General features: G+C 39.1%; 1 protein-coding gene across 1 annotated transcript; it reads left to right on the forward strand.

The window, feature by feature from the left end:
* Window positions 1-20,544: 20,544 nt before the first annotated feature.
* Window positions 20,545-20,859, forward strand: LOC108485035 (uncharacterized). The gene has a single exon (XM_017788897.1). The coding sequence runs from the start codon at window positions 20,545-20,547 to the stop codon at window positions 20,857-20,859; it is 315 nt and encodes a 104-aa protein (XP_017644386.1).
* The last annotated feature ends 3,225 nt before the right edge of the window (window positions 20,860-24,084 follow it).

Genomic DNA, 24,084 nt, shown 5'->3' on the forward strand with positions numbered 1-24,084 from the left:
CAAATAACAAAAATCACAAAATCTCAACAACATAATAACTCAAAATATTCATCAAAATAAAAAATTAAAGCTTGGGTCTTGAAGATAACTTAGCAACGATCTCAAAAATGTAGAAATTATCAAAAACCAAGCTAAATACATACCTTGAGCTGAACCCTAGCTTTTGTTATTTCTTTTTATTTTTGTTTAGTTTCGGTCAAGCTAGAATGAATAAAACATGGCTTATTTTATGTTATTATAACATATATTAACATTTTTACCTAATTACATTTTTAACCTTAATAAAATTATAACAAAACCATATAATATATGGCTATTATCGTCCACCTTTTCTTTCAATGGGCTAATTGCAACATAAAGGCTTCCACTTATAAACCCAAATGCAATTCAGCCCCTTTTAAAAATAACCACTAAATTTTCATTTTATGCGATTAAGTCCTTTATTCAATCGGACACTCAAACAATAAAATTAAAGCACGAAAATTTCACAGATATAAATTCACACAAAATAAACACAGAAAATAATTTTTAAATATTTTTCTAACTCAGATTCGTGGTCCCAAAACCACCATTTCGATTAGGGTCTAAATTGGGCTGTTTCAACTCTCCCCCCTTAGGGATTTTCGTCCCCAAAAATCTTACCGGTGAATAGGTTCAGATAACATTCTTTCATTGTATCCTCTGGCTCCCACATTATTTCCTCAACTCTGTGTTTATGCCACAGGACTTTAACTAATGGAATCTTCATATTCCGCAACTCTTTAATCTTGCCAGTCAGAATACGAATCTGTTCTTCTTCGTACATCATATCAGGCTTAATCTCAATCTCAGACGGACTAATCACATGTGAAGGATCACTTCGATATTTACGAAGCATCAAAACATGGAATACATTGTGGATCTTTTCTAGCTTAGGTGGCAACAACATTCCGTAAGCAACCAGGCCAATGCGTTCTATAATCTCATACGGTCCAATAAACCTCAGAATCAATTTGCCTTTACGACCAAATCTGAGTATTTTCTTCCATGGTGAGACTTTCAAGAAGACTTTATCTCTGATCTGAAACTCTATATCTTTACGTTTCAAGTTCGTTTATGATTTCTGATGATCTGATGCTGCTTTCAGACTTTCATGGATCACTTTCACTTCCTGTTTAGTTTCTCTTATCAAATCGACCTCGTGTATCTTATTTTCGCTGAGCTCAGTCCAGTACAATGGTGTACGACATTTATGACTGTACAAAGACTCATAAGGCGCCATTTTGATACTCGATTGAAAGTTGTTATTATACGCAAATTCAATCAGAGGTAGGTATCATTCCCTCGTACTTTCAAACTCGAGAATGCAACATCTCAACATATTCTCAAGTATCTTAATGATTTGCTCAGACTGACCATCTATTTGCGGATGGAAAGCAACACTGAAATGTAATTTCGTATCTAGTACATCTTGTAGTTTCTTCTACAATCGCAATGTAAACCTCGGATCTCTATCCAAAATAATATATATAGGCACACCATGTAATCTCACAATCCAAGAAACATACAGTTCAACTAGCTTATGAAGCGAGTAGTTTTTACGTATCGGAACAAAGTGAGCCGATTTAGTCAATCTATCCACAATAACCCAAATTGCATCTTTCTTGCTCGGTGTCAACGGTAAACCAGATACAAAATCCATAATAACTCTATCCCATTTCCACTCAGATATCATAATCAGTTGAAGCAATCTGGAAGGTACCTAATGCTCGGCTTTTACTTGTTGACAGATTAAAATTTTGAAACAAAGTTAGAAATGTCTCGTTTCATACCATGCCACCAGTAAAGTTGTTTCAGATCATTGTACATCTTTGTACTACCTGGGTGAACAGATAACCGACTGCTGTGAGCTTCATTCAAGATCATCTGAATCAACTCTGAATTTCTTGGGACACATATCTGGTTTTTGAATCTCAAATAATCATTAGCATCAACTTGATACTCTGAATCAACATTTGAATCACATTGAGCTCATTTTTCTATCAACTCATTATCAATCTTCTGGGCATCACAAATTTTTTGGACAAATAATGGTCTTGCTTTCAATTCAGCTATTATCAAACCATCATCAAGCATAGCAATACGCGCATTCATTGCACGCAAAGCAAACAGTGATTTTTGGCTTAAAGCATTAGCAACAACATTAGCCTTTCCCAAGTGATAGTCAATCACAAGCTCGTAGTCTTTTAGTAATTCTAACCATCGGCGTTGTCTAAAATTTAGATCTTTCTGAGTCATCAAGTATTTCAAGCTTTTGAGATCAGAATAAACATGACATTTCTCACCGAACAGATAGTGGCACCATATCTTCAATGCAAACACAATAGCTGCCAATTCTAAGTCGTGTCGGATAGTTCCTTTCATGTGGCTTTAACTGTCTCGAGGCGTAAGCTATAACTTTACCTTCCTGCATCAAAACACATCCCAAACCATTTAAAGATGTATCACTATAAATAATAAATTCTTTACCTGATTCCGGCTGAACTAATACTGGAGCTTCTGTCAAAAGGGCTTTCAATTGATCAAAGCTTTTCTGGCACTTTTCTGACCACTTGAATTTAACATCTTTCCCCAATAGCTTCGTCATTGGGGCTACAATCATAGAGAAACCTTTCATGAACCGTTTATAATAACCAGCAAGTCCCAAAAAACTTCGAACTTTAGAAACATTTTTAGGAGGTTTCCAGTCAAGTACAGCTAAAATTTTACTCGGATCAACCCGAATACTCAATGATGATACAACATGGCCTAGAAAACTGACTTCGCTTAACCAAGACTTACATTTACTGAACTTTGCATACAACTATTTATCTCGCAAAGTCTGTAACAGAAGTCTCAGATGTTCGGCATGTTCAGTTTCATTGTAGGAGTAGATCAAAATGTCATCTATGAACACAACTACAAACCGATCCAAATATTGTCTGAAGATCCGATTCATCAAATTCATAAAAATAGTAGGTGCATTAGTAAGTCCGAAAGGCATAACAAAAAACTCGTAGTGTTCATACCTCGTTCAAAAAGTAGTCATTGGCACGTCAGAGTCTTTAACTCACAATTGATAGTAGCCTGATCTCAAGTCTATCTTTGAAAACACTGTGGCTCCCTTCAGTTGATCAAACAAATCATCAATCTGTGGCAACGGATACTTATTCTTTATAGTCACCTTATTGAGCTATTTAAAATCAATGTACGTTCTCATAGTTTCGTCTTTCTTTTTCACAAATAACACTGGCGCACCCCAGGGTGAGAAACTCGGTCGCACAAAACCTCTATCTGTCAACTCTTGCAACTGAGCTTTCAATTCCTTTAATTCAGTAGGTGCCATTCTGTACGGAGCTATGGATATCGGAGTTGTCTCAGGCATTAATTCAATACCAAACTCTACCTCCTGATAGGTGGAAAACCCGACAATTCTTCAGGAAACACATCCGGATACTCACACACAACAGTACTGATTCAATATTTCTTTCGGCCACTTTACTATCAAGCACATATGCAAAGTAAGCTTCGCAACCTTTTATCACATATTTCTGAGCTAACATCGAAGAAATCACTGCTGGTAACCCATTCAGATCACTAGATTCAATTCGAATAATCTCATCATTCTGGCATTGTAAATCAATTGTCTTTCTCTTGCAGTTTACAAAAACATCATGCAAAGTTAACCAGTATATACCCAGAATTATGTCGAACTCATCAAATGGCAACAACATCAAGTCAGTCGGAAAGCACGAATCTCGAACCATCAAGGGACAAGTTTTACACACTTTGTTAACCATAACACACTGGCCCAAGGGGTTTGACACTCTAATCACAAACTCAGTAGACTCAACAGGCAGAGTCTTGCTGAATACTAAAGTCTCACACACATAAGAATGAGTCGAATCAGGATCAATCAATGCAATTACATTAGTATCATAGAGAGTGAATGTACCAGTAATGACATCTGGGGATGAAGCCTCCTCGCGTGCACGAATAGCATAGGCTCTGGCAGGTGCACGAGCCTCAGATTTGACTACTATATCTTTAGTCCCTCTCTGACTGCCACTCGCATTGCCCACATTTTTGGGTGGTCTACCCTGAGCTACAGTATTACTCGATCTCGTATTCTACACTGGATTTTCTTTAGCTAACACTAGGCAATCATGTATATAATGATCTATTGATCCATATTTAAAACAAGCCTAATCATGCAATCTACAACTGTCGGGATGTCATTTGCCATAATGTTTACACTCAGGTTGATTTGATTTGACATTACCCAGACTAGCTACTGAGGTAGCTTTCGAGCTCATAGGTGGTCTACTCTGATCTCGTCTAGAATAACATGAAGTGGCTTTAGAATGGTTGAAATCATCTCAAAACTTCTTTGGTGTTGATTGGAATGACTTACTGAATGTTCTTTTACATGCATCTCTAGCTTCAAAGACAGCTTTTCTTTTCTCTTTCTCGAGCTCTTTAGCTTTGCTGGCTCACTCAACTAGTACTATGAACTCTTTTTTCTCAAGTATGTCAGCTAACAGTTTAATGTCTTCATTCAGCCCATCTTCAAATCTTTTACACATTATGGCTTCGATAGAAACACACTCTCAGGCATACCGACTGAGTCTCACAAATTTTCGCTCATACTCTGTCACGGTCATCCAGCACTGTTTCAGCTCTAGAAATTCTTTGCACTTCTGGTCAATAAATCTCTGGCTGATATATTTCTTATGGAACTCAGTCTGAAAGAATTCCCAGGTCACCTGTTCTTTTGGAACCACTGATATTAAGGTATTCCACTAGTGATACGTGTCTTGAAGCAAAGATATAGCATATCTCAAACATTCATCCAGGGTACAGGATAGCTCATCAAACACACGGATAGTATTATCAAGCCAGAACTCAGCCCGCTCAACATCATCATCATCAGTAGCTTTAAACTCTTCAACCCTATGTTTTCTGATTTTATCGACGGGTGGCTTATATAATCTCAGCGGATCACTTACTTGAGGTACAGCAGGCATCAAAGATAGATTAGTCGGGGGTGGAGGTTGTTGTGCAATTGGGTTAGTTCAGATATATTGAGTAAACCTGTCATTCATGATTTGGTAAAAGGCTTGTCTAGTGTAACGTTGCAAAAATTTAGGTCTTTATTTTTGTTTATTGTGTTCCACAAAAACATGCTTCCTATAGTGGTTAAGTGTTTGAGGAGTGTGGGAGAGGTCCTGAGTTCAAGCCTTGGCTTGTGCAAAATTTTTGTTTTTGGCTTGAGTAAACCTTGTCGTCTATGAATGAGCTTCTAAAATAAATGTGGGAAGGATGTGTCATAAAAATGACTGCTAGTCTAGTGGAAAATGGCGTGTTGCTATGCTAAGGGGCTTAAGTTTTGGCCCTGTTGCGTGTAAAGGGTGTTTATTTTTTGTAACTCTGCTGTGTGGGTAGTTGTAGCTGATCGAAACTCTGCTGGTTGAGGAGTGTTTGAATGGGTAGTTGAGGAGATGTTGGAGGAGGGATTTTAGAAGGATTTTTTAGAATTTTGAAAGTGGGGGAAAGTTGTGCCGAAATTGGACTCTTGTTCATGAGAGTTTCGGCTGAGGTGGGAAAGGGTTGATTGGGTTTAGTGTGAGGATTGTTTAAGGTTATGTCGAATTAGGGGATTCATTTGGGGCAAGTCAGCTTTGGTTTCTTTACTTGCCTTTGGTACTGAATTTTGCTAATTTTTGGGGTTTGGCTTCCTTGGTTGTTGTGACTGAATTGTGCTTGTTCATTCGGGTCTCTCTCCCTTTTATGTTTCACCCTCTTTAGTTAATTGTTTCCCTTTCACTCTTCCTCATTTGGTTTTAGTTTCTTTTTTCCTTCCTTCTTCATCGATTGTTGTTTCCTCTCAACACTCTTAGCTTTGTTCCTCCTCCCTCCCTCATTGGTTTTGCTTGACTGAATACTCATCCTTACTTTTATTCTACTTTTGGTTAGCAACTGCAGTATGATCGGTTGGGTTAGACGCCGGCTCTCGTCTCCCACTTTAGTGTTCTTGTGTTGGCTGAATATTGTTATATAAGTCTTGGTTTCTTTCTTCTCCTTTCGGTTGATTTCACTTGGTTGATCCATCTTCTAACTTTCCCTCTTATTGTTGGCTATCTTTTCTGCCTTTCAAATCAATCCTTTTATGTGCTTCTATGTGCATTACGTCATTAATCGGCACTCTGCATTGTTGTTGTAGTAACTGTGATACGGTTATGATGTTTTTATGCTTCAAATATGAGTCTGATATAGAATGTGGTATTTTGGTGTAGGTAGTGATCAAAGTTGATTGACACACCCCTTTGAGGATCAATGGTGCAATAATTGTTGGCTTATGTAAGTGATTACGATTGCTTTAGAACTATGTTAGTTCCCAATCGAGACATAAGTTAAGTAACTAATTAGTTATCACATTATTTGTTCTTCAGGCACAAGAGTGTTCGGAGCGTGGGCTAACTTCAAATTCATAACAAGTGTGTAATCACACTGCTTAAATCATTAAATAGCAAAAGCCAAAAAATTGTTACCATTGATGCCACGCGGGCGTACGTTTGCCCATGTGGTCATCTAAACGCATAAGTGCGAGCATGTGACTATAGAGACCACCACGTGCAGTCTCATGGGCATAGGTCGTTTTGAGCCATATTGGGCTGAAATGGGCCGTATGGGCCCCACCAGCTTATGGGCCCCAGATAGGTAAATCACATAGATGTGTGAAGTATAGTGGGCCATGCTGTGTAGTTCACACAGCCAAGGCCATCGTTAAGCTTAATGGGACACACGAGCGAGCGGGCCCACATGGGTTGTGGAAGGGATTGAGCCCATTTTTGCTGTTTAAATTGCTAAGGTTGCACGGGTCGCTCGAGATGACTGTAGACCTACTGGCGGGTCGGTAAGTATAGACCCTAATCTATGAAATGATTGTTGTACCCCTATGAGGTAAATGACAGATATATCCCTGTATGTTGTATGACTGTTGAGCATGCCATCTTTATTGAATGAACATTTATACTATGTTACATTGCATGGGGTGGGACATATGATATTGGAGGAAGTGTACTGAAAGGCTATAAGCCTATACTGGCAGCTTGCTGCAAATACTGTTACTGCCAAGACTGGTACTCTATTTTGGAGTGTAGGGATGGGTGGGTCGATTTTATCCCTACATAGAGTGTGGGGTTGGACGGAGTGGAGTGTAGAAGATGGATGGGTAGGATCTTTGTATGCATTTCTGATACTGTACTGAAATGGGCTAAGGCCACACTGATACTACGACTGATATGGGCTTAAGCCTAGACTGTTCAACATTGTTTGTTTGACTATTTGATAAATATTGATTACATACTGAGTTTTCGAAAATTCACCTTTTTTGCCTATCTGCGCAGGTAATCCCTAGCGGGTTAGTGCTACAAGGGACTCGTAGATGGCCACACCACTGATTATGTTTTTTTTTTTGAATTTCGTAAAAGTAGTTTTATATGGGTAAATTTTATGTAATAAGGCCGTTTTAGAGTTTCATTTTATTTGGGGTTTTATTGAAATTGACTTATATCTGCTAGCTGTAGGACTCGGGTTTTAAGAAGGTAAAATATTTTCATTGCAATTCCACGTAACTGGTTTCAAAACCTTCTGCAACAATGTTTTAAAGCGTAGTAACAATTTTGTATGAGTCATGTTTTGCTTAATGAACCCATAATTTAACAAATAAATAAACTAAGATAGTGATGTGAGCACATCCATGCCAATTAAGGAAACTAATCTGGAGGTCTTACCATTGGGACCTATTACCCGTTCTAAGGCAAAGAAATTTAGGGAAGTTCATTTCCTTACTTGTGCTACAATTCTAGATTCATTCGATTATGTTTATGCCTTAGAACCTAGGCTTTATAATGTGTTGCATGCTGATATGTGACATATTTAGGTTATACTATTCATTCTGTGTTTTAAGTTTGTATATATTATGCTACGTATGCTTTGGGATTGGTTTGATAGTGTTTGTATTGCTTCTAAGCTGTTTGGGTGTTAATAAATAAGTGTGCACTTGTTTACAACTTATTAGACTATGTTACATTAAGTCTACATAAACTTTGATAAGTGTTTATGCCTTTTGGATTAGGTACTCGAAGGGACACTAGCTCAAGAGTGTATATGCAGCTTATCTTCAACTCAAGTTAGCTCAGAGTACTCTACACCAGCTCATGTCAGCTCACTCCACTTGTAGCTAGCTCGTTCTAGCTCAGTTCAGTTTCTGTCAGCTCAATTTCAGCTCCACTAGTCAACTTCAGTTGGCAAGTCCAGAAGTAGCTGAATAATGATTTACAAGTCAGGGAGTGTACCAGTGCACATGTGGCAGACCAAGTGCCATCCGGTCATTCACACATCCGCGTGGCAGCTTGGATGAGTGAGTACATTATTGGCCGAATTGGAGCAGCCCTTCCTTTTTGTTACTTGGCGTCAACTTCAAGGATAAGATCAAGTAGTTTGTGATTGAATTTCAAATTTCAAATAGAAGGCTGCCATACAATGCCGCCAAATTTAAGAGTTATTATGAGTTATTAGGAGTTTAAAATTTGTATTTTAAATCCTCTATTTTTAGCCACACAAGGAAATTCGGCCATACACCTCTTGTTATCCATATATATGTGTAAAAACATATAATCTTTGTGAGATTTTCTCTCAAACTTCTATTTTTCAACGAGCTTTCTTGGCATATCAGACTGTGTTGGTATGTCAATTTTACTTGATACTTCAGGTTCCTTGACATATTGTATGAGTTCTTTCGAGTTCCTCGTTTTTCTAAATTTTCAGCAATATTCTACATCAATTCTGCCATCAAGGCTTCCATGAATGAAGCTTCAAGAATTCATCTTCAACCTTGATTCAAATTTGCCAAAAATTTTAGCCTTTTCTTTTTTCTTCATTTTTGTTTTTCCTTTGTTTCTTTTCTTATTCCTAAGACTGTTCTAAGCCTAGAACATCCATTTGTCTTGTTTCTAATTGCAGGGAAGTGTTTGCTTCAATCCTAGATCCACAACTTACAAGGAATATTGTTTTCACCCAGCAACACCCTTATCATATGGTAATCAGAGAAAAGGTTGGATTTTAGCACGTTCTACACTACAATACCAAGAAAACAAACAAAGGTAAAAAAAAACAAGTTAAAAAAAACAAAACACAACAAACAGTTTCAAAAATTCAATAAAAAAAGAAAAAAAAAAGAAAAGAAACTTGTGTAGGTGCATGGAAATGAAGAAGGATGCTCAATTATGCCATGAAATGCTTGGAAATCAATAGGAACAACTTGTTCTTGTTTGTTCGGTGATAGGATCATTGTAAGCATTTCTTTGTAGTAAGTTGTGAATTTTCTGTTGCATTTTTTTTTCTTCTTTTAGCCCTATTTTCGTTTTAACCCTTTATTTTCTTTATCCTTGTTGTTTATCTTGTAAGTTTGACATAGTTAACAAGTCTGAAGGATCGAGTTAGTTCCTTAAAGAACTGAATTATGAAAGATCGACTGGAAAAGGTAAACTGAGTGTGTGAGAATAGAAGGGGAGACAAAAAGAGCCATTCAAGCATTCTCCCGAGTGAAACATGAGTGTTGAGTGCAATTAATAAGCGATCTTTCCTTGGAGTGATATGTGAGGAATTTTGTTAAGTATGTTGCTGTGAGGTCCTTTTCGTTATTTTACTAACATATATTCTTACTTTCTGTTTGTTTCTAGTGTTTATAATGGCAGGTTCAAATGAAAGCAATTTGAATGACCAGCCACCAAACTTGCAAATGCAAGCCATTACACATGAACATCAGCGTCTTTTAAGACGAGAATTGGAGCCTTTACAGTCTCGAATGGATAGATTAGATGGGGGTGGTTCCTAATCTGTCCATGAAGAGGACCGTGACAAAAATGAAGTTGATCAGCCTCCGAGACAAAATCTGAGGGGTCGTGCGCAACTAGATGATAATTTGTCTAACATTAAAGTTGCCATTCCATCTTTTCAGGGACGAATAGATCCTGATGCTTATCTCACTTGGGAAAGCAAAGTCGAGCATGTTTTATTGTTACAATTACTTGGAACAGAAGATGGTTCATTTGGCAGCAATGGAATTCACTGAGTACGCTTTGATCTGGTGGGATCAATTGTTAATTAGTCAGAGATGCACCGGTGAAGGTTCAGTGAGAACGTGGAATGAAATGAAGCAAATCATGCGAAGGAGATTTGTTCTTTCTCATTATCACCGTGACTTATTCCAGAAGTTGCAGATGTTGAAATAGGGGAGAAGGAGTGTTGAAGACTACTACAAGGAAGTGGAAATGTCCATGATGCGAGCCAACATTGTTGAGGATCGAGAGGTTACTATGGCACGTTTTCTTGCAGGGTTGAATTCTGAGTTTGCTAACATTGTTGAATTGTAGCATTATGTCGAATTGGATGACATGGTGCATATGGCGATCAAAATTGAGCGACAACAACGTAGAAAAGCTTCTACTCGAGGTAATACTCCATTTAAATCTTTTTCAAATCCATTGTATATTTCTAACAAGACCAGGAAACAAGCACCACAACCGCCACTACGGATTCGAGATCCAAGTGAATCCAGCAAACCAAAGCTTCTACACGAGGTAATACTCTATTTAATTCTTTTTCAAATCCATTGTATACTTCTAACAATGCCAGGAAACAAGCACCACAACCGCCACTACGGATTCGAGATCCAAGCGATTCCAGCAAACCAAAGCCTTGGTCGTGGCAAACTATCAGTGGTGGCACAAGAATGATCGAGAGAAATTCTGTGCTTTAAGTGCCTTGGTCGAGGACATGTTGCTAGCCAATGTCCTAATCGAAGGACCATGATAATGTTAGAGAGTAGTGAGATTGAGTCTGAGTCTGAGGAAGATGAGCATGACACCCCTTCAGTGGACGTTAAAGAAGATGATGACAATGTGCAGACGTTTGCCACCGGTGAAGCACTTGTTGTCAAAAAGAGTCTGAATACTCAACCGATTCAGGAAGAACAGAAATGAGAAAAAATCTTTCACACGGATGCCTTGTCAATGATAAGGTATGTGTTGTAATTATCGATGGTGGTAGTTACACTAATGTTGCTAGTTCTGTGATGGTTGAAAAGTTAGGGTTGAAGATGAAAAAACATCCCAATCAGTGGCTGAATGATAGTGGAGAAATTAAAGTGACTAAGCAAGTTTTAGTGTCGTTTGCCATTGGAAAATACAAGGATGAAGTACTCTGTGATGTCGTTTCGATGGTTGCAGGTCATTTGCTATTAGGCCGTCCATGGAAATTTGACAAGAAGACGGCGCATGATAGCTTTACGAATAGATATTCTTTTATGCATGTAGGAAATCAGATCACCTTAGCACCTTTGACCCCGAGTCAAGTGCAAGAAGACCAAGTAAGGTTGTGAAAGAATATCGAGGAAGTTCGTGGGAAAAAGAAGATGAATGTGTACACACTAGTAAGGAAATCAGGAAATGTCTTTCCTCTCAGCAATCTATGCTTATTTTGTTGTTTAAATATCATTGTTTATTGTCTGAGATTCCTAGTGATTTGATTGCTTCTATTTCATCTCTTTTGCAGGAATTTGAAGATGTGTTTCCGGATGAAACACCTAAAGGCTTACCCCCTTTTCATGGCATTAAGCACCAAATTGACTTTATTCAAGGTGCCACGATTCTGAATAGACCAGCATATAGAAGTAACCCTAAAGAGATGAAGGAACTTCAACGAAAAATTTTTGAGTTGTTGGACAAGGGTTACTTTCGAGAGAGTCTGAGTCCATGTGCTGTGCCAGTGTTGTTGGTACCGAAAAAAGATGGAATGTGGAGGATGTGTGTTGATTGTCGAGCCATGAATTAGATTACAATCAAGTATCTACACTCCATCCCTCGACTCGATAACAAGTTGGATGAGTTTTATGGAGCGACTATCTTCTCCAAAATTGATCTGAAGAGTGGATATCATCAGATTCGTGTAAGAGAAGGTGACGAGTGGAAGACAGCCTTCAAGACAAAGCTAGGTTTGTACGAATGGTTGGTGATGCCTTTTGGTTTAACTAATGAACCTAGTACTTTTATGCGTTTGATGAATCATGTTCTGCGATCTTTTATTGGAAAGTTTTGTGTTGTATACTTTGATGACATTTTAATTTATAGCAAGACTTTGCAGGATTATGTAGAACATTTGAGAGCTGTTATGCATACTTTGTGAGAAGAAAAGTTGTTTCGAAATATGGAGAAATATGTGTTTTGTACTGACAAACTTACATTTCTTAATTATATTGTTAGTTCACAGGGGGTTGAAGTCGACCCTGAGAAGGTTAAGGCGATCCAAGAATGGCCACGACTGACATCGATTAGTTAGGTTAGATCGTTTCATGGTTTAGCTAGTTTCTACCGTCGGTTTGTTCCCCATTTTAGTTCTATCACTGCCCCCTTAACTGGGATTATGAAGAAGAATTCAGTCTTCTCATGGGGTAAAGAACAAGAGGACGCCTTTCTGAAAATTAAGGATTGTTTAACAAAAGCGCCTGTTTTAGCATTACCTGATTTTGATAAATTGTTTAAAATTGAATGTGATGCTTCTGGGGTTGGTATAAGTGCTGTTTTGTCATAGGAAAAGAGGCCTGTTGTATATTTCAGTGAGAAACTTAGCAGAACAATGTTAAATTATCCTGTCGATGACAAAGAAATGTATGCACTGATCCGGGCTTTGGAGACTTGGCAGAATTATTTGTTGCCTAAGGAGTTTACGATCCACACTGACCACGAGGCTTTACGATATATCACAGGTCAACATAAATTGAACAAACGACATGCTAAATGGGTTGAATTCTTAGAATCTTTTCCTTATGTCATTCGATACAAAAAGGGAAAAGATAATGTCATTGCTGATGCATTATCACGCGATATGCAGTTTGAGTTATTTTGATTCACATTTGATTGGATTTGCATATATTCTTGAGTTATTCTCTGATGATCCTAGTTTTAGAGATAAGTATAATGCTTGTGAGAAAGGTGAAGATGGAAAGTTCTATAGGCATGATGGTTATCTTTTTAAATAAAGTAGGTTATGCATTCCACAGGGTTCAATACGCGATATACTGATCCATTAAGCACATGAAGGTAGAATGATGGGTCATTTTGGAGTCACCAAAATGTTACATACATTGAAGGAGCATCTATTCTGGCCTAAGATGCATAAGGACATTGAACGGTACTGTGAACATTGTGTGACATGTAAGAAAGCCAAATCGAAGGTTTCACCACATGGTATGTATTTACCTTTACCTATTCCTAATTCCCCTTGGACTGATATTTCGATGGACTTCGTATTGGGATTGCCTCGAACTAGGACAGGTAGAGATAGTATATTTGTTGTGGTTGACAGGTTCTCGAAGACGGCAAATTTTATTGCCTGCCATAAGACTGACGATGCCGTTAATGTGGCTAACTTGTTCTTTAGAGATATTGTGCGTTTGCATGGTATACCTAGGTCAATTGTTTCTGACAGGGATGTAAAGTTTTTGAGTCATTTTTGGAGGACTCTTTGGAGCAAACTAGGTACGAAACTTATGTTTTCTACTACTTGTCATCCCCAAACTGATGGACAAACTGAGGTTGTTAACAGTGTTTTATCTACTTTACTTTTTTCCATCATTAAAAAGAACATAAAAACTTGGGAAGATTGTTTGCCACATTTTGAATTTGCTTATAACCATGCTGTACATTCTGCTACTAAGATGTCACCTTTTGAGGTTGTTTATGGTTTTAATCCTACTACTCCTCTAGATATGTTGCCTTTGCCACAGAAACAGGTGATGAATAGAGAAGGTAAAGCGAAAGCAGAATATGTGAAAAAGTTGCATCAACAGGTTAAGGAGAACCTAGAAAGAAGGACTCGGCAATACGAAAAACAAGCAAACAAGGGCAGAAAGCGAATCACCTTCGATGTTGGAGATTGGGTTTGGGTTTATTTTCAAAAGGAACAATTTCCAGCCCAAAGGCGGTCCAAGCTATTACCGAGGGGAGATGTCCCTTTTCAAGTGTTGGAGAAAGTGAATGACAATGCCTACAAGTTAGACTTGTCAGGAGAATATAATTTGAGTGCCACATTTAATGTTTCTGATTTAACCCCTTATGAAGATTCTACAGATTTGAGGACAAATCCTTTTCAAGAAGGGGGGATGATGTGAGCACATCCATGCCAATCAAGGAAACTGATCTGGAGGTCTTACCATTGGGACCTATTACCCATTCTAAGGCAAAGAAATTCAAGGAAGTTCTTTTCCTTACTTGTGCTACAATTCCAGATTCATTCGATCATGTTTATGCCTTAGAACCTAGGCTTTATAATGTGTTGCATTCTGATATGTGACATATTTAGTTTATACTATTCATTCTGTGTGTTTAAGTTTGTATATATTATGCTACGTATGCTTTGGGATTGGTTTGATAGTGTTTGTATTGGTTCTAAGTTGTTTAGGTGTTAATAAATAAGTATGCACTTGTTTACAACTTATTAGACTATGTTACATTAAGTCTACATAAACTTTGATAAGTGTTTATGCCTTTTGGATTAGGTACTCGAAGGGACACTAGCTCAAGAGTGTATATGCAGCTCATCTTCAACTCAAGTTAGCTCAGAGTACTCTATACTAGCTCATGTCAGCTCACTCCACTTGTAGCTAGCTCGTTCTAGCTCAGTTCAATTTTCGTCAGCTCAATTTCAGCTCCACTAGTCAACTTCAGTTGGCAAGTCCAGAAGTAGCTGAATAATGATTTACAAGTCAGGGAGTGTACCAGTGCACATGTGGCAGCCCAAGTGGCATCCGGTCATTCACAAATCCGTGTGGCAGCTTGGATGAGTGAGTACATTATTGGCCAAATTGGAGCAGCCCTTCCTTTTTCTTACTTGGCGTCAACTTCAAGGATAAGTTCAAGTAGTTTGTGTTTGAATTTCAAATTTCAAATACAAGGCTTCAAGGATAAGATCAAGTAGTTTGTGTTTGAATTTCAAATTTCAAATACAAGGCTGCCATACAATGCCGCCCATTTTAAGAGTTATTAGGAGTTATTAGGAGTTTAAAATTTGAATTTTAAATCCTCTATTTTCAGCCACACAAGGAAATTCGGCCATACACCTCTTGTTATCCATATATATGTGTAAAAATAATGTAAGAAGGTAGACACTTTGAATGAAATATAATCTTTGTGAGATTTTCTCTCAAACTTCAGTATTTCAATAAACTTTCTTGGCATATCAGACTGTGTTGGTGTGTCAATTTTACTTGATACTTCGGGTTCCTAGATTGCTATCTAGAGGGTCCAAGTCCATTGACGAAGAATAGATTCGATTCAGGTTCGTTCAGCATATTGTACGAGTTCTTTCGAGTTCCTCGTTTTTCTAAATTTTCAGCAATATTCTACATCAATTCTGCCATCAAGGCTTCCCTGAATGAAGCTTCGAGAATTCATCTTCAACCTTGATTCAAATCTGCCAGAAATTTCAGCCCTTTATTTTTTCTTCATTTTTGTTTTTCCTTTGTTTCTTTTCTTGTTCCTAAAACCGTTCAAAGCCTAGAACGTCCATTTGTCTTGTTTCTAATTACAGGGAAGTGTTTGCTTCAATCCTAGATCCACAACTTACAAGGAACATTGTTTTTACCCAGCAACCCCTTATCATATATATGATAATCAGAGCAAAGGTTGGATTTTAGCACGTTCTACACTACAATACCAAGAAAACAAACAAAAGTAAAAAAAAAAACAAGTTAAAAAAAAACAAAACACAACAATCAGTTTCAAAAATTCAAAAAAAAAAAGAAAAAAAGAAAAGAAACTTGTGCAGGTGCATGGAAATGAAGAAGGATGCTCAATTATGCCATGAAATGCTTGGAAATCAACCGAAACAACTTTTTCTTGTTTGTTCAGTGATAGGATCATTGTAAGCATTTCTTTGCAGTAAGTTGTGAATTTTCTGTTGCATTTTTTTTTTTTTCTTTCAACCCTATTTTTATTTTAACCCTTTATTTTCTTTATCCTTGTTGTTTATCTTGTAAGTTTGACATAGTTAACAAGTCTGAAGGATTGAGTTAGTTCCTTAAAGAACTGTATTATGAGAGATCGAGTGGAAGAGGCAAACTGAGCGTGTGAGAATAGAAGGGGAGACAAAAAGAGCCATTCAAGCATTCTCCCGAGTGAAACACGAGTGTTGAGTGCAATTAATGAGCGATCTTTCCTTGGAGTGATCTGTGAGGAATTTTGTTGAGTATGTTGTTGTGAGGTCCTTTTCGTTATTTTACTAACATATATTCTTACTTTCTGTTTGTTTCTAGTGTTTATAATGGCAGATTCAAATGAAAGCAATCCGAATGACCAGCCACCAAACTTGCAAATGCAGCCATTACACGTGAACTTTAGCGTCTTTTAAGACGAGAATCGGATCCTTTACAGTCTCGAATGGATAGATTAGATGAGGGTGGTTCCCAATCTGTCCATGAAGAGGACCGTGACGAAAATGAAGTTGATCAGCCTCCGAGACAAAATCTGAGGGGTCGTGCGCAACTTGATGATAATTTGTCTAACATTAAAGTTGCCATTCCATCTTCTTCAACGTCCACTAGAGGGTACTCAGTGGCATACGTCCATCTAATAAGCACTTGTTATTAGTGGTGGCTTACAGTGAAAGAGGGTACTCAGCCTGATCGGTTGACTTGGAAGCTTTTCAAGAATGCTTTCCAGGGGAAATATGTGGGTGTTAGCTATGTGGATGCCTGTGGAAGGGAGTTTCTGAATCTGACCCAAGGGGATAAGTCCGTAGCTAAATATGAGGTAAAATTTTTACGATTGACCCACTCTGCGCGAGGCATGGTGGCAACTGAGTATGAGTGTTGCGTGTATTTTAAGGACGACCTCAGAGATGATCTATAGGTTTTGATAACTCTACAAAGAGAGTGAGATTTTGTAGTGTTAGTAGAAAAGGCGAAGATCATTGAGGATGTGAAGCGCACTGAGCACTAGAATCGTGAGAAGGATAAGGGAAGAAACAAGAGGGTTTGGAAGCCCTCAGGTTCAGCTATAGGGCCTACGAAAAAGGCCATATTTGATGGGCATGTCAAAGTTGGGTCCCCTGTTGCTACTTTTTGATTGCAACCTTGTACTGTTTGTGGCAAACGCCATTAGGGCGAGTGCTGGGTACGTTTGAGGTGCGGATCTATGGAGCATTGTATCATGGATTGTCCATAGAGGCTGAACAGATGCAAGCTACTTGTATGGGTACCGTTCAGCCGTAGAGGAGTTTTTAGCAGCCACCGAGAGGCTGTGGCCAGGCCAGAGGTGGAAATGGTATGGGCCATGGTCGTGGGGCACCGGGTAGAGGTGTTGGTTTGGTCATACTGAGGTGAGGCAACAGGCACTGGTTTATGCTGCACGTCGTTGAGAGGACAGAGACGCCCCAAATGTTATTATGAGTACGTTCTTTATTCATCATGTACCTTACACTGCATTGGTTGATGTTGGTTCTAAGCACTCCTATATAGCATGCACTGTGTTTGAGACTTTGGGAGTGATGTGTGAAAACCCTACAAGCGAGGTTACTTTGTTAAGTCCATTAGGGCAGTCAGTGAGAATAAATAAACTGTATAATGAGGTACCTTAGGAGGTTCGAGGACAGATCTTTTTGGCAGACTTAATGGAACTCCTTTTTGGGGAATTTGACTTGATACTGGGTATGGATTGGCTAGTTAAGCATCAGACAAATTTGGATTATGTTGCTAAGTGGATAGTACTGAAAATTACGGAGGGTAACGAGGTAGTTGTGATTGCAGAGCGTCGGAACTATCTCTCAAATGTGATTTCTGCACTTAGAGCTGAGAAGTTGGTTCGTAAGGGTTGTGAGGCGTACCTAGCCTATATTGGTGCTTCTGGTTCTAAGGGTTCGTCTGTTAAAAATATCAGAACAGTTAAGGATTTTTCGGATGTTTTTCTGAATTAGCTACTGGGGTTACCTCCTAACCGTGAAGTTGAGTTTGGGATAGAGCTCTTCCCTGGTACAGCTCCGGTGCCTATCGCCCCTTATAGAATGGCACCGAAAGAGCTTGTGAAGCTAAAGGCTTAGATTCAAGAGTTACTGGATCGAGGGTTCATCCGCCCTAGTGTGTCTCCATGGGGAGCACCAATTTTATTTGTGAAGAAGAAGGATGGAACCATGCGTATGTGCATCAACTATCAGAAACTGAACAAATTGACTATCAAGAATAAGTACCCCCTTTCGAGGATTGACGATCTATTCGACCAGCTGCGTAAATCCTCAGTCATCTCTAAGATTAATCTCCGATTGGGGTACCATCAATTGAGTGTTAAGGAGATTGATGTATACAAGATAGCATTTAGGACTCATTACGGTCATTACAAGTTCTTAGAGATGCTGTTTGGGCTGACGAATGCACCAGTGGCTTTTATGGATTTGATGAACCGAGTGTTTCAGCCCTATCTGGATCGGTTCATAGTGGTGTTTATAGATGACATTCTGGTGTATTCAAGGACTGAGGAAGAGCACGATGCACATCTTCGGGTTGTTTTGCAGATTTTGAGGGAGAAGCAGTTGTATGCTAAATTCAGCAAGTGTGAATTCTAGCTGCGTGAGGTAATGTTTTCGGGTCATGTGGTATCTGCTGAGGGGATTAGGGTTGATCGTTGAAAAATTGAAGCGGTTCTGGATTGGAAGCAACCTAAGTTGGTATCAGAGATTTGAAGTTTTTCTAGGATTGGCAAGGTACTATAGGATGTTTTTTGAGGGATTTTCGTTGATTGCTACACCTCTGACTAAGTTGTTGCTTAAAGGGGTACCATTTAATTGGACTGATAAGCAGCAGGAAAGTTTTGAGAGACTTAAAAAAGTTTTGACTGAGGCCCTTGTCTTAATACAGCTAGAGTCTGGGAAGGACTTCACTATCTACAGCGATGCATCACATGTTGGCTTGGGATATGTGTTGATGCAAGAGGGTAAGGTAGTGGCATATGCGTCTCATCAGCTTAAGACGTATGAAGCGAACTACCTGACGCATGATTTTGAGTTGGCGACGGTGGTTTTCGCATTAAAGATTTGAAGGCACTACCTATATGGTGAGAAGTGTATCATTTACACGGATCACAAAAGCCTTAAGTATCTCCTCATTCAGAAGGAGCTAAACCTTAGGCAATGTAGGTGGATCGAGCTGCTTGAGGACTATGACTGTTCGATTGAGTACCATCCTGGTAAGGCTAATGTGGTAGCCGATGCACTAAGCCGTAGGGTTGTTACTGATTTGAGGGTGATGTTTGCTCATCTCAGTTTATTCGACGATAGTAGTTTACTGGTCGAACTTCAAGTTAAACCGAGGTGGATTTAACAAATTAAAGGTAAGCAGTTGGAGGATGAGTCACTGGGTTCTCGTTTCTGATAGATTTAGAATGGGGAAACTTCAGATTTTGAGCTGAATAGTGAAGGGGTACTTTGCTTCTGTGGGAGAGTTTGTGTACCAAAAGATATTGATTTGAGGCAGTCAATACTGCAAGAAGCACATAGTAGTCCTTGTGCTATGCATTCTGGAGGGAATAAGATGTACCAAGACCTTCGAGAGTTGTATTGGTGGCCAGGGCTTAAGCGTGAAGTTACTAATTTTGTGAGTAAGTGCTTAACTTGCCAACAGGTTAAGGCAGAGCACCAGTTGACTTCAGGGTTGCTTCAACCAGTTAAGATTTCATTTTAGAAGTGAGAGAGAGTAACTATAGACTTTGTTAGTGGGCTACCCCTAACGCCTTCTAAGAAAGATTCGGTGTGGGTCATTGTGGATCGGTTGACCAAGTCTGCCCATTTTATGCCTGTTTGTACTGATTATCATTACAAAAGCTGGCTAAGCTGTATGTATCTAAAATTGTGAGACTACATGGGGCACCGATTTCCATCATATCGGATAGAGATCCTAGTTTTACGTCTCGGTTCTAGAAAAAGTTGCACAAGGCATTGGGTACAAGGTTGGACTTTAGTACTGAGTTCCATCCTCGGACAGACGGGCAGCCAGAAAGGGTGATTCAGATACTGGAGGACATGTTAAGGAGTTGTGTGATGGACTTTCGGGGCAGTTGGGAGGATTACTTACCGTCGGCAGAGTTTGCATACAACAATAGCTACCAGCCTAGCATACAGATGGCACCTTACGAATCTTTATATGGTCGTAGGTGTCGTATTTCTTGTTGGACTAAGTTGGGTGAGTGGCGTGTTTTGGGTCCTGAGCTAGTATTTGATACCGAGGATAAGGTCAGGTTAGTTTGGGATCGACTGAAGGCAGCATCAAACAGACATAAGTCATATGCGGATCTGATGTGAAAGAAAATTGAGTTTTCTGTGGGGGACTGGGTGTTTCTTAAGGTCTCGCCATGGAAGAAGGTATTAAGGTTTGGTCGGAAGGGCAAGTTAAGCCCTAGGTTCATTGGGCCATATCATATAATGAAGCGTGTGAGACCAGTTGCCTATCAGCTTGAGTTATCTCCAGAGTTGGACCAGATTCATAATGTGTTCCATGTCTCTATGTTGAGGCAATATCGTTCTGATCCTGTGCAGATCGTTTGGACTGAGGAGGTTGAGGTTAGGCCAGATCTGACCTTTGAGGAAGAGCTAGTTCAGATTTTAGACTGCGATGTAAAAGTTCTGAGGAGGAAGTCAGTTCCACTGGTTAAGGTGCTATGGCATAATCACAGTTCTAAGGAAGCCATGTGGGAACCCGAAGAGGCAATGCGACAGCAATATCCTCACCTATTTTGAGCAAGTAAATTTCGAGGCTAAAATTTCTTTTAAGGGTAAGTGTTGTAACACCCCAAAAATTTAGGTCTTTATTTTTGTTTATTGTGTTGCAAAAAAAAAACATGCTTGCTACAGTGGTTAAGTGTCCTGAAGAGTGTGGGAGAGGTCTGAGTTCAAGCATTGGCTTGTGCAAAATTTTTTTTTTTTGGCTTGAGTAAACCTTGTCGTCTGTGGATAAGCTTCTTAAATAAATGTTGGAAGGATGTGTCATAAAAATGACTGCTAGTCTAGTGGCAAATGGCATGTTGTTATGCTAAGGGGCTTAAGTTCGAGCATTGTTGCGTGCAAAGGGTGTTTATTTTTTATAGCTTTGCCGTGTAGGTAGTTGTAGTTGACCGAAACTCTGCTGGTTGAGGAGTGTTTGAATGGGCGGTTGAGGAGATGTTGGAGGAGGGATTTTAGGAGGATTTTGTGGAATTTTGAAAGTAGGGGAAAGTTGTACCGAAATTGGACTCTTGTTCATGAGAGTTTTGGCTGAGGTGTGAAAGGGTTGATTGAGTTTATTGTGAGGGTTGTTTGACGTTTTGTTGAATTAGGGGATTCATTTAGGGCAAGTCGGATTTGGTTTCTTTACTTTCCTTTGGTGCTAAATTTGGCTAATATTTGGGGTTTAGCTTCCTTGCTTGTTATGACTGAATTGTGCTTGTTCATTCGGGCCTTTCTCCCTTTTGTGTTTCATGCTCTTTAGTTAGTTGTTTCTCTTTCCCTCTTCCTCATTTGGTTTTATTTTCTTTCCATTCTTTCTTGGCCTATTGTTGTTTCCTCTCAGCACTCTAGTCTTTGTTCCTCCTCCCTCCCTCATTGGTTTTGCTTAATCGAATACTCATCCTTACTTCTATTTTGCTTTTGGTTAGCAACTGTGGTGATATCAGTTGGGTTAGACGCCGGCTCTCATCTCCCGCTTTAGTGTTCTTGTGTCGCCCAAAAATTGTGGGGTAAGTCTCAGTTTCTTTCTTCTCATTTCGGTTGATTTCACTTGGTTGATCCATTTTCTAACTTTCCCTCTTCTTTTCGACTATCTCCCCTACCTTTCAGATCAATCCTTTTATGTGCTTCTGTATGCGTTACAACATTAATCGGTACTCTGCTTAGTTGTTGTAGTAAGTGTGGTACGGTTATATGAGTCTGATATGAGAGGTGGTATTTTGGTGTAGGTAGTGATTGAAGTTGATTGACAAACCCTTTTAAGGATCAAGGGTGCGATTATTGTTGGGTTTTGGGCAAGTGATTACGATTGCTTTGGAACTCCATTAGTTCCCAATCGAAACATAAGTTAAGTAACTAATTAGTTATCGCACTATTTGTTCTTTAGGCATAAGAGAGTTTGAAGCGTGGGTTAACTTCAGATTCATAACAAGTGTATAATCACACTACTTAAATCGTTAAACGGAAAAAGCCGAAAAACTGTTACCATTGATGCCACGCGGGCGTGCATTCGCCCGTATGGTCATCTAAACTCATAAGCATGAGCATGTAACTGTAGAGACCACTACGAGCAATCTTGTGGGCATAGGTCGTTTTAGGCCATGTTGGGCTAAAATGGGCCATGTGGGCCCCACAGTCTCATGGACCCCAGACGGGTAAATCACATGAATGTGTGAAGTATAATGGGCTAGGCTGTATAGTTCACACGGCCAAGGCCATTGTTGAGCTTAATGGGCTACACGAGCGAACGGGCCCACATGGGCTGTAGTAAGGGCGGAGGCCCATTTTCGCTGTTTAAACTGTTAAGGTTGCACAGGTTACTCGAGACGATTGTAGACCTACTGGCTGGTCAGTAAGTATATCTAGACCCTAATCTATAAAATGATTGTTATACCCCTATGAGGTAAATGACAGATATACCCCTCTATGTTGTATTACTGTTGAGCATGCCATCTTTATTGCATGAACATTTATACTATGTTGCATTGCATGGGGTGGGATATTTGATATTGGAGAAAGTGTATTGAAAGGCTATAAGCCTATACTGGTAGCTCTGCTGCAAATACTGTTACTGCCGATACCGGTACTCTATTCTGGAGTGTAGGGATGGGTGGGTCAATTTTATCCCCACATGGAGTGTAGGGCTGGACGGAGTGGAATGTAGAAGATGGATGGGTAGGATCTTTGTATGCATTTTTGATATTGTACTGAAATGGGCTAAGGCCCACTTTGATTCTACGACTGATATGGGCTTAAGCGCAGACTGTTCAACACTGTTTGTTTGACTGTTTGATAAATGTGGTTTACACACTAAGTTTTCAAAAATTCACCTTTTTCGCCTATCTGTAGGTGCTGCAAGGGACTCGGAGATGGCCACACCACTGATTATGTTTTTGTTTGAATTAGTAAAAGTAGTTTTATATGGGTAAATTTTATGTAATAAGGTCATTTTAAAGTTTCATTTTATTTTGGGGTTTTATTTAAATTGACTTATATATTCTAGCTGTAGGACTCGAGTTTTAAGAAGATAAAATGTTTTCACTACTATGCCATGTAACTGGTACAAAAGCATCAGCAACGAACAATGTTTTAAAGCGTAATAACGATTTTGTATGAGTCATGTTTTGCTTAATGAACCCATAATTTAACAAATAAATAAACTTGGATAGCTTTTCATATGGATCATAAACGAGGTTTTAAAACAAACAGACTCTACTGATAGAACTACGTTTTTTCAAAACTCACTTCAATGTGACATCGTAGATGCGGCCATAACGTCTAGGCCAGGTTTGGGGTGTTACATCTAGCCTCTCCTTCCTGGTTACTCGAAATCAATTGAGAATCAACTGGCACTGTCCCTTAAGCGGGAGTAGGTGCTACACTCTCGACATCATCAGCTACAGCTCGGTCGGGATCCATTTACTATATGAAAACACATTTTCAAATGTCAGAAGTCATTACACTATCGTAGTATATAACATGGCATGTATAGCTAGACTCATACGCGCTACGTTAGTCCTAGAACCAACTAAATCGTGGCTTTGATACCAATAAAATGTAACACCTTAACTGGTATTCGTCGCCGGATTAAGGTTATGAGGCATTATCGATCAAAAACACAATTCCAATCATTAATATATACACATGAACGAGTCTCGAAAATCAGTCGAAAATCAGTCAAAATTTATTTCATGAACTAATACTACACTTAAATTTGAAGTATTCCATATCATACATATACATACAGTCATATCATTTACA

This window comes from Gossypium arboreum, chromosome 6, assembly GCF_025698485.1.
Source record: "Gossypium arboreum isolate Shixiya-1 chromosome 6, ASM2569848v2, whole genome shotgun sequence".
Lineage (NCBI taxonomy): Eukaryota > Viridiplantae > Streptophyta > Magnoliopsida > Malvales > Malvaceae > Gossypium > Gossypium arboreum.

Excerpts from the sequence above, each read along its gene's own strand:
- LOC108485035 (XM_017788897.1), top strand. The coding sequence starts at position 20,545 with ATGAAGCGTGTGAGACCAGTTGCCTATCAGCTTGAGTTATCTCCAGAG.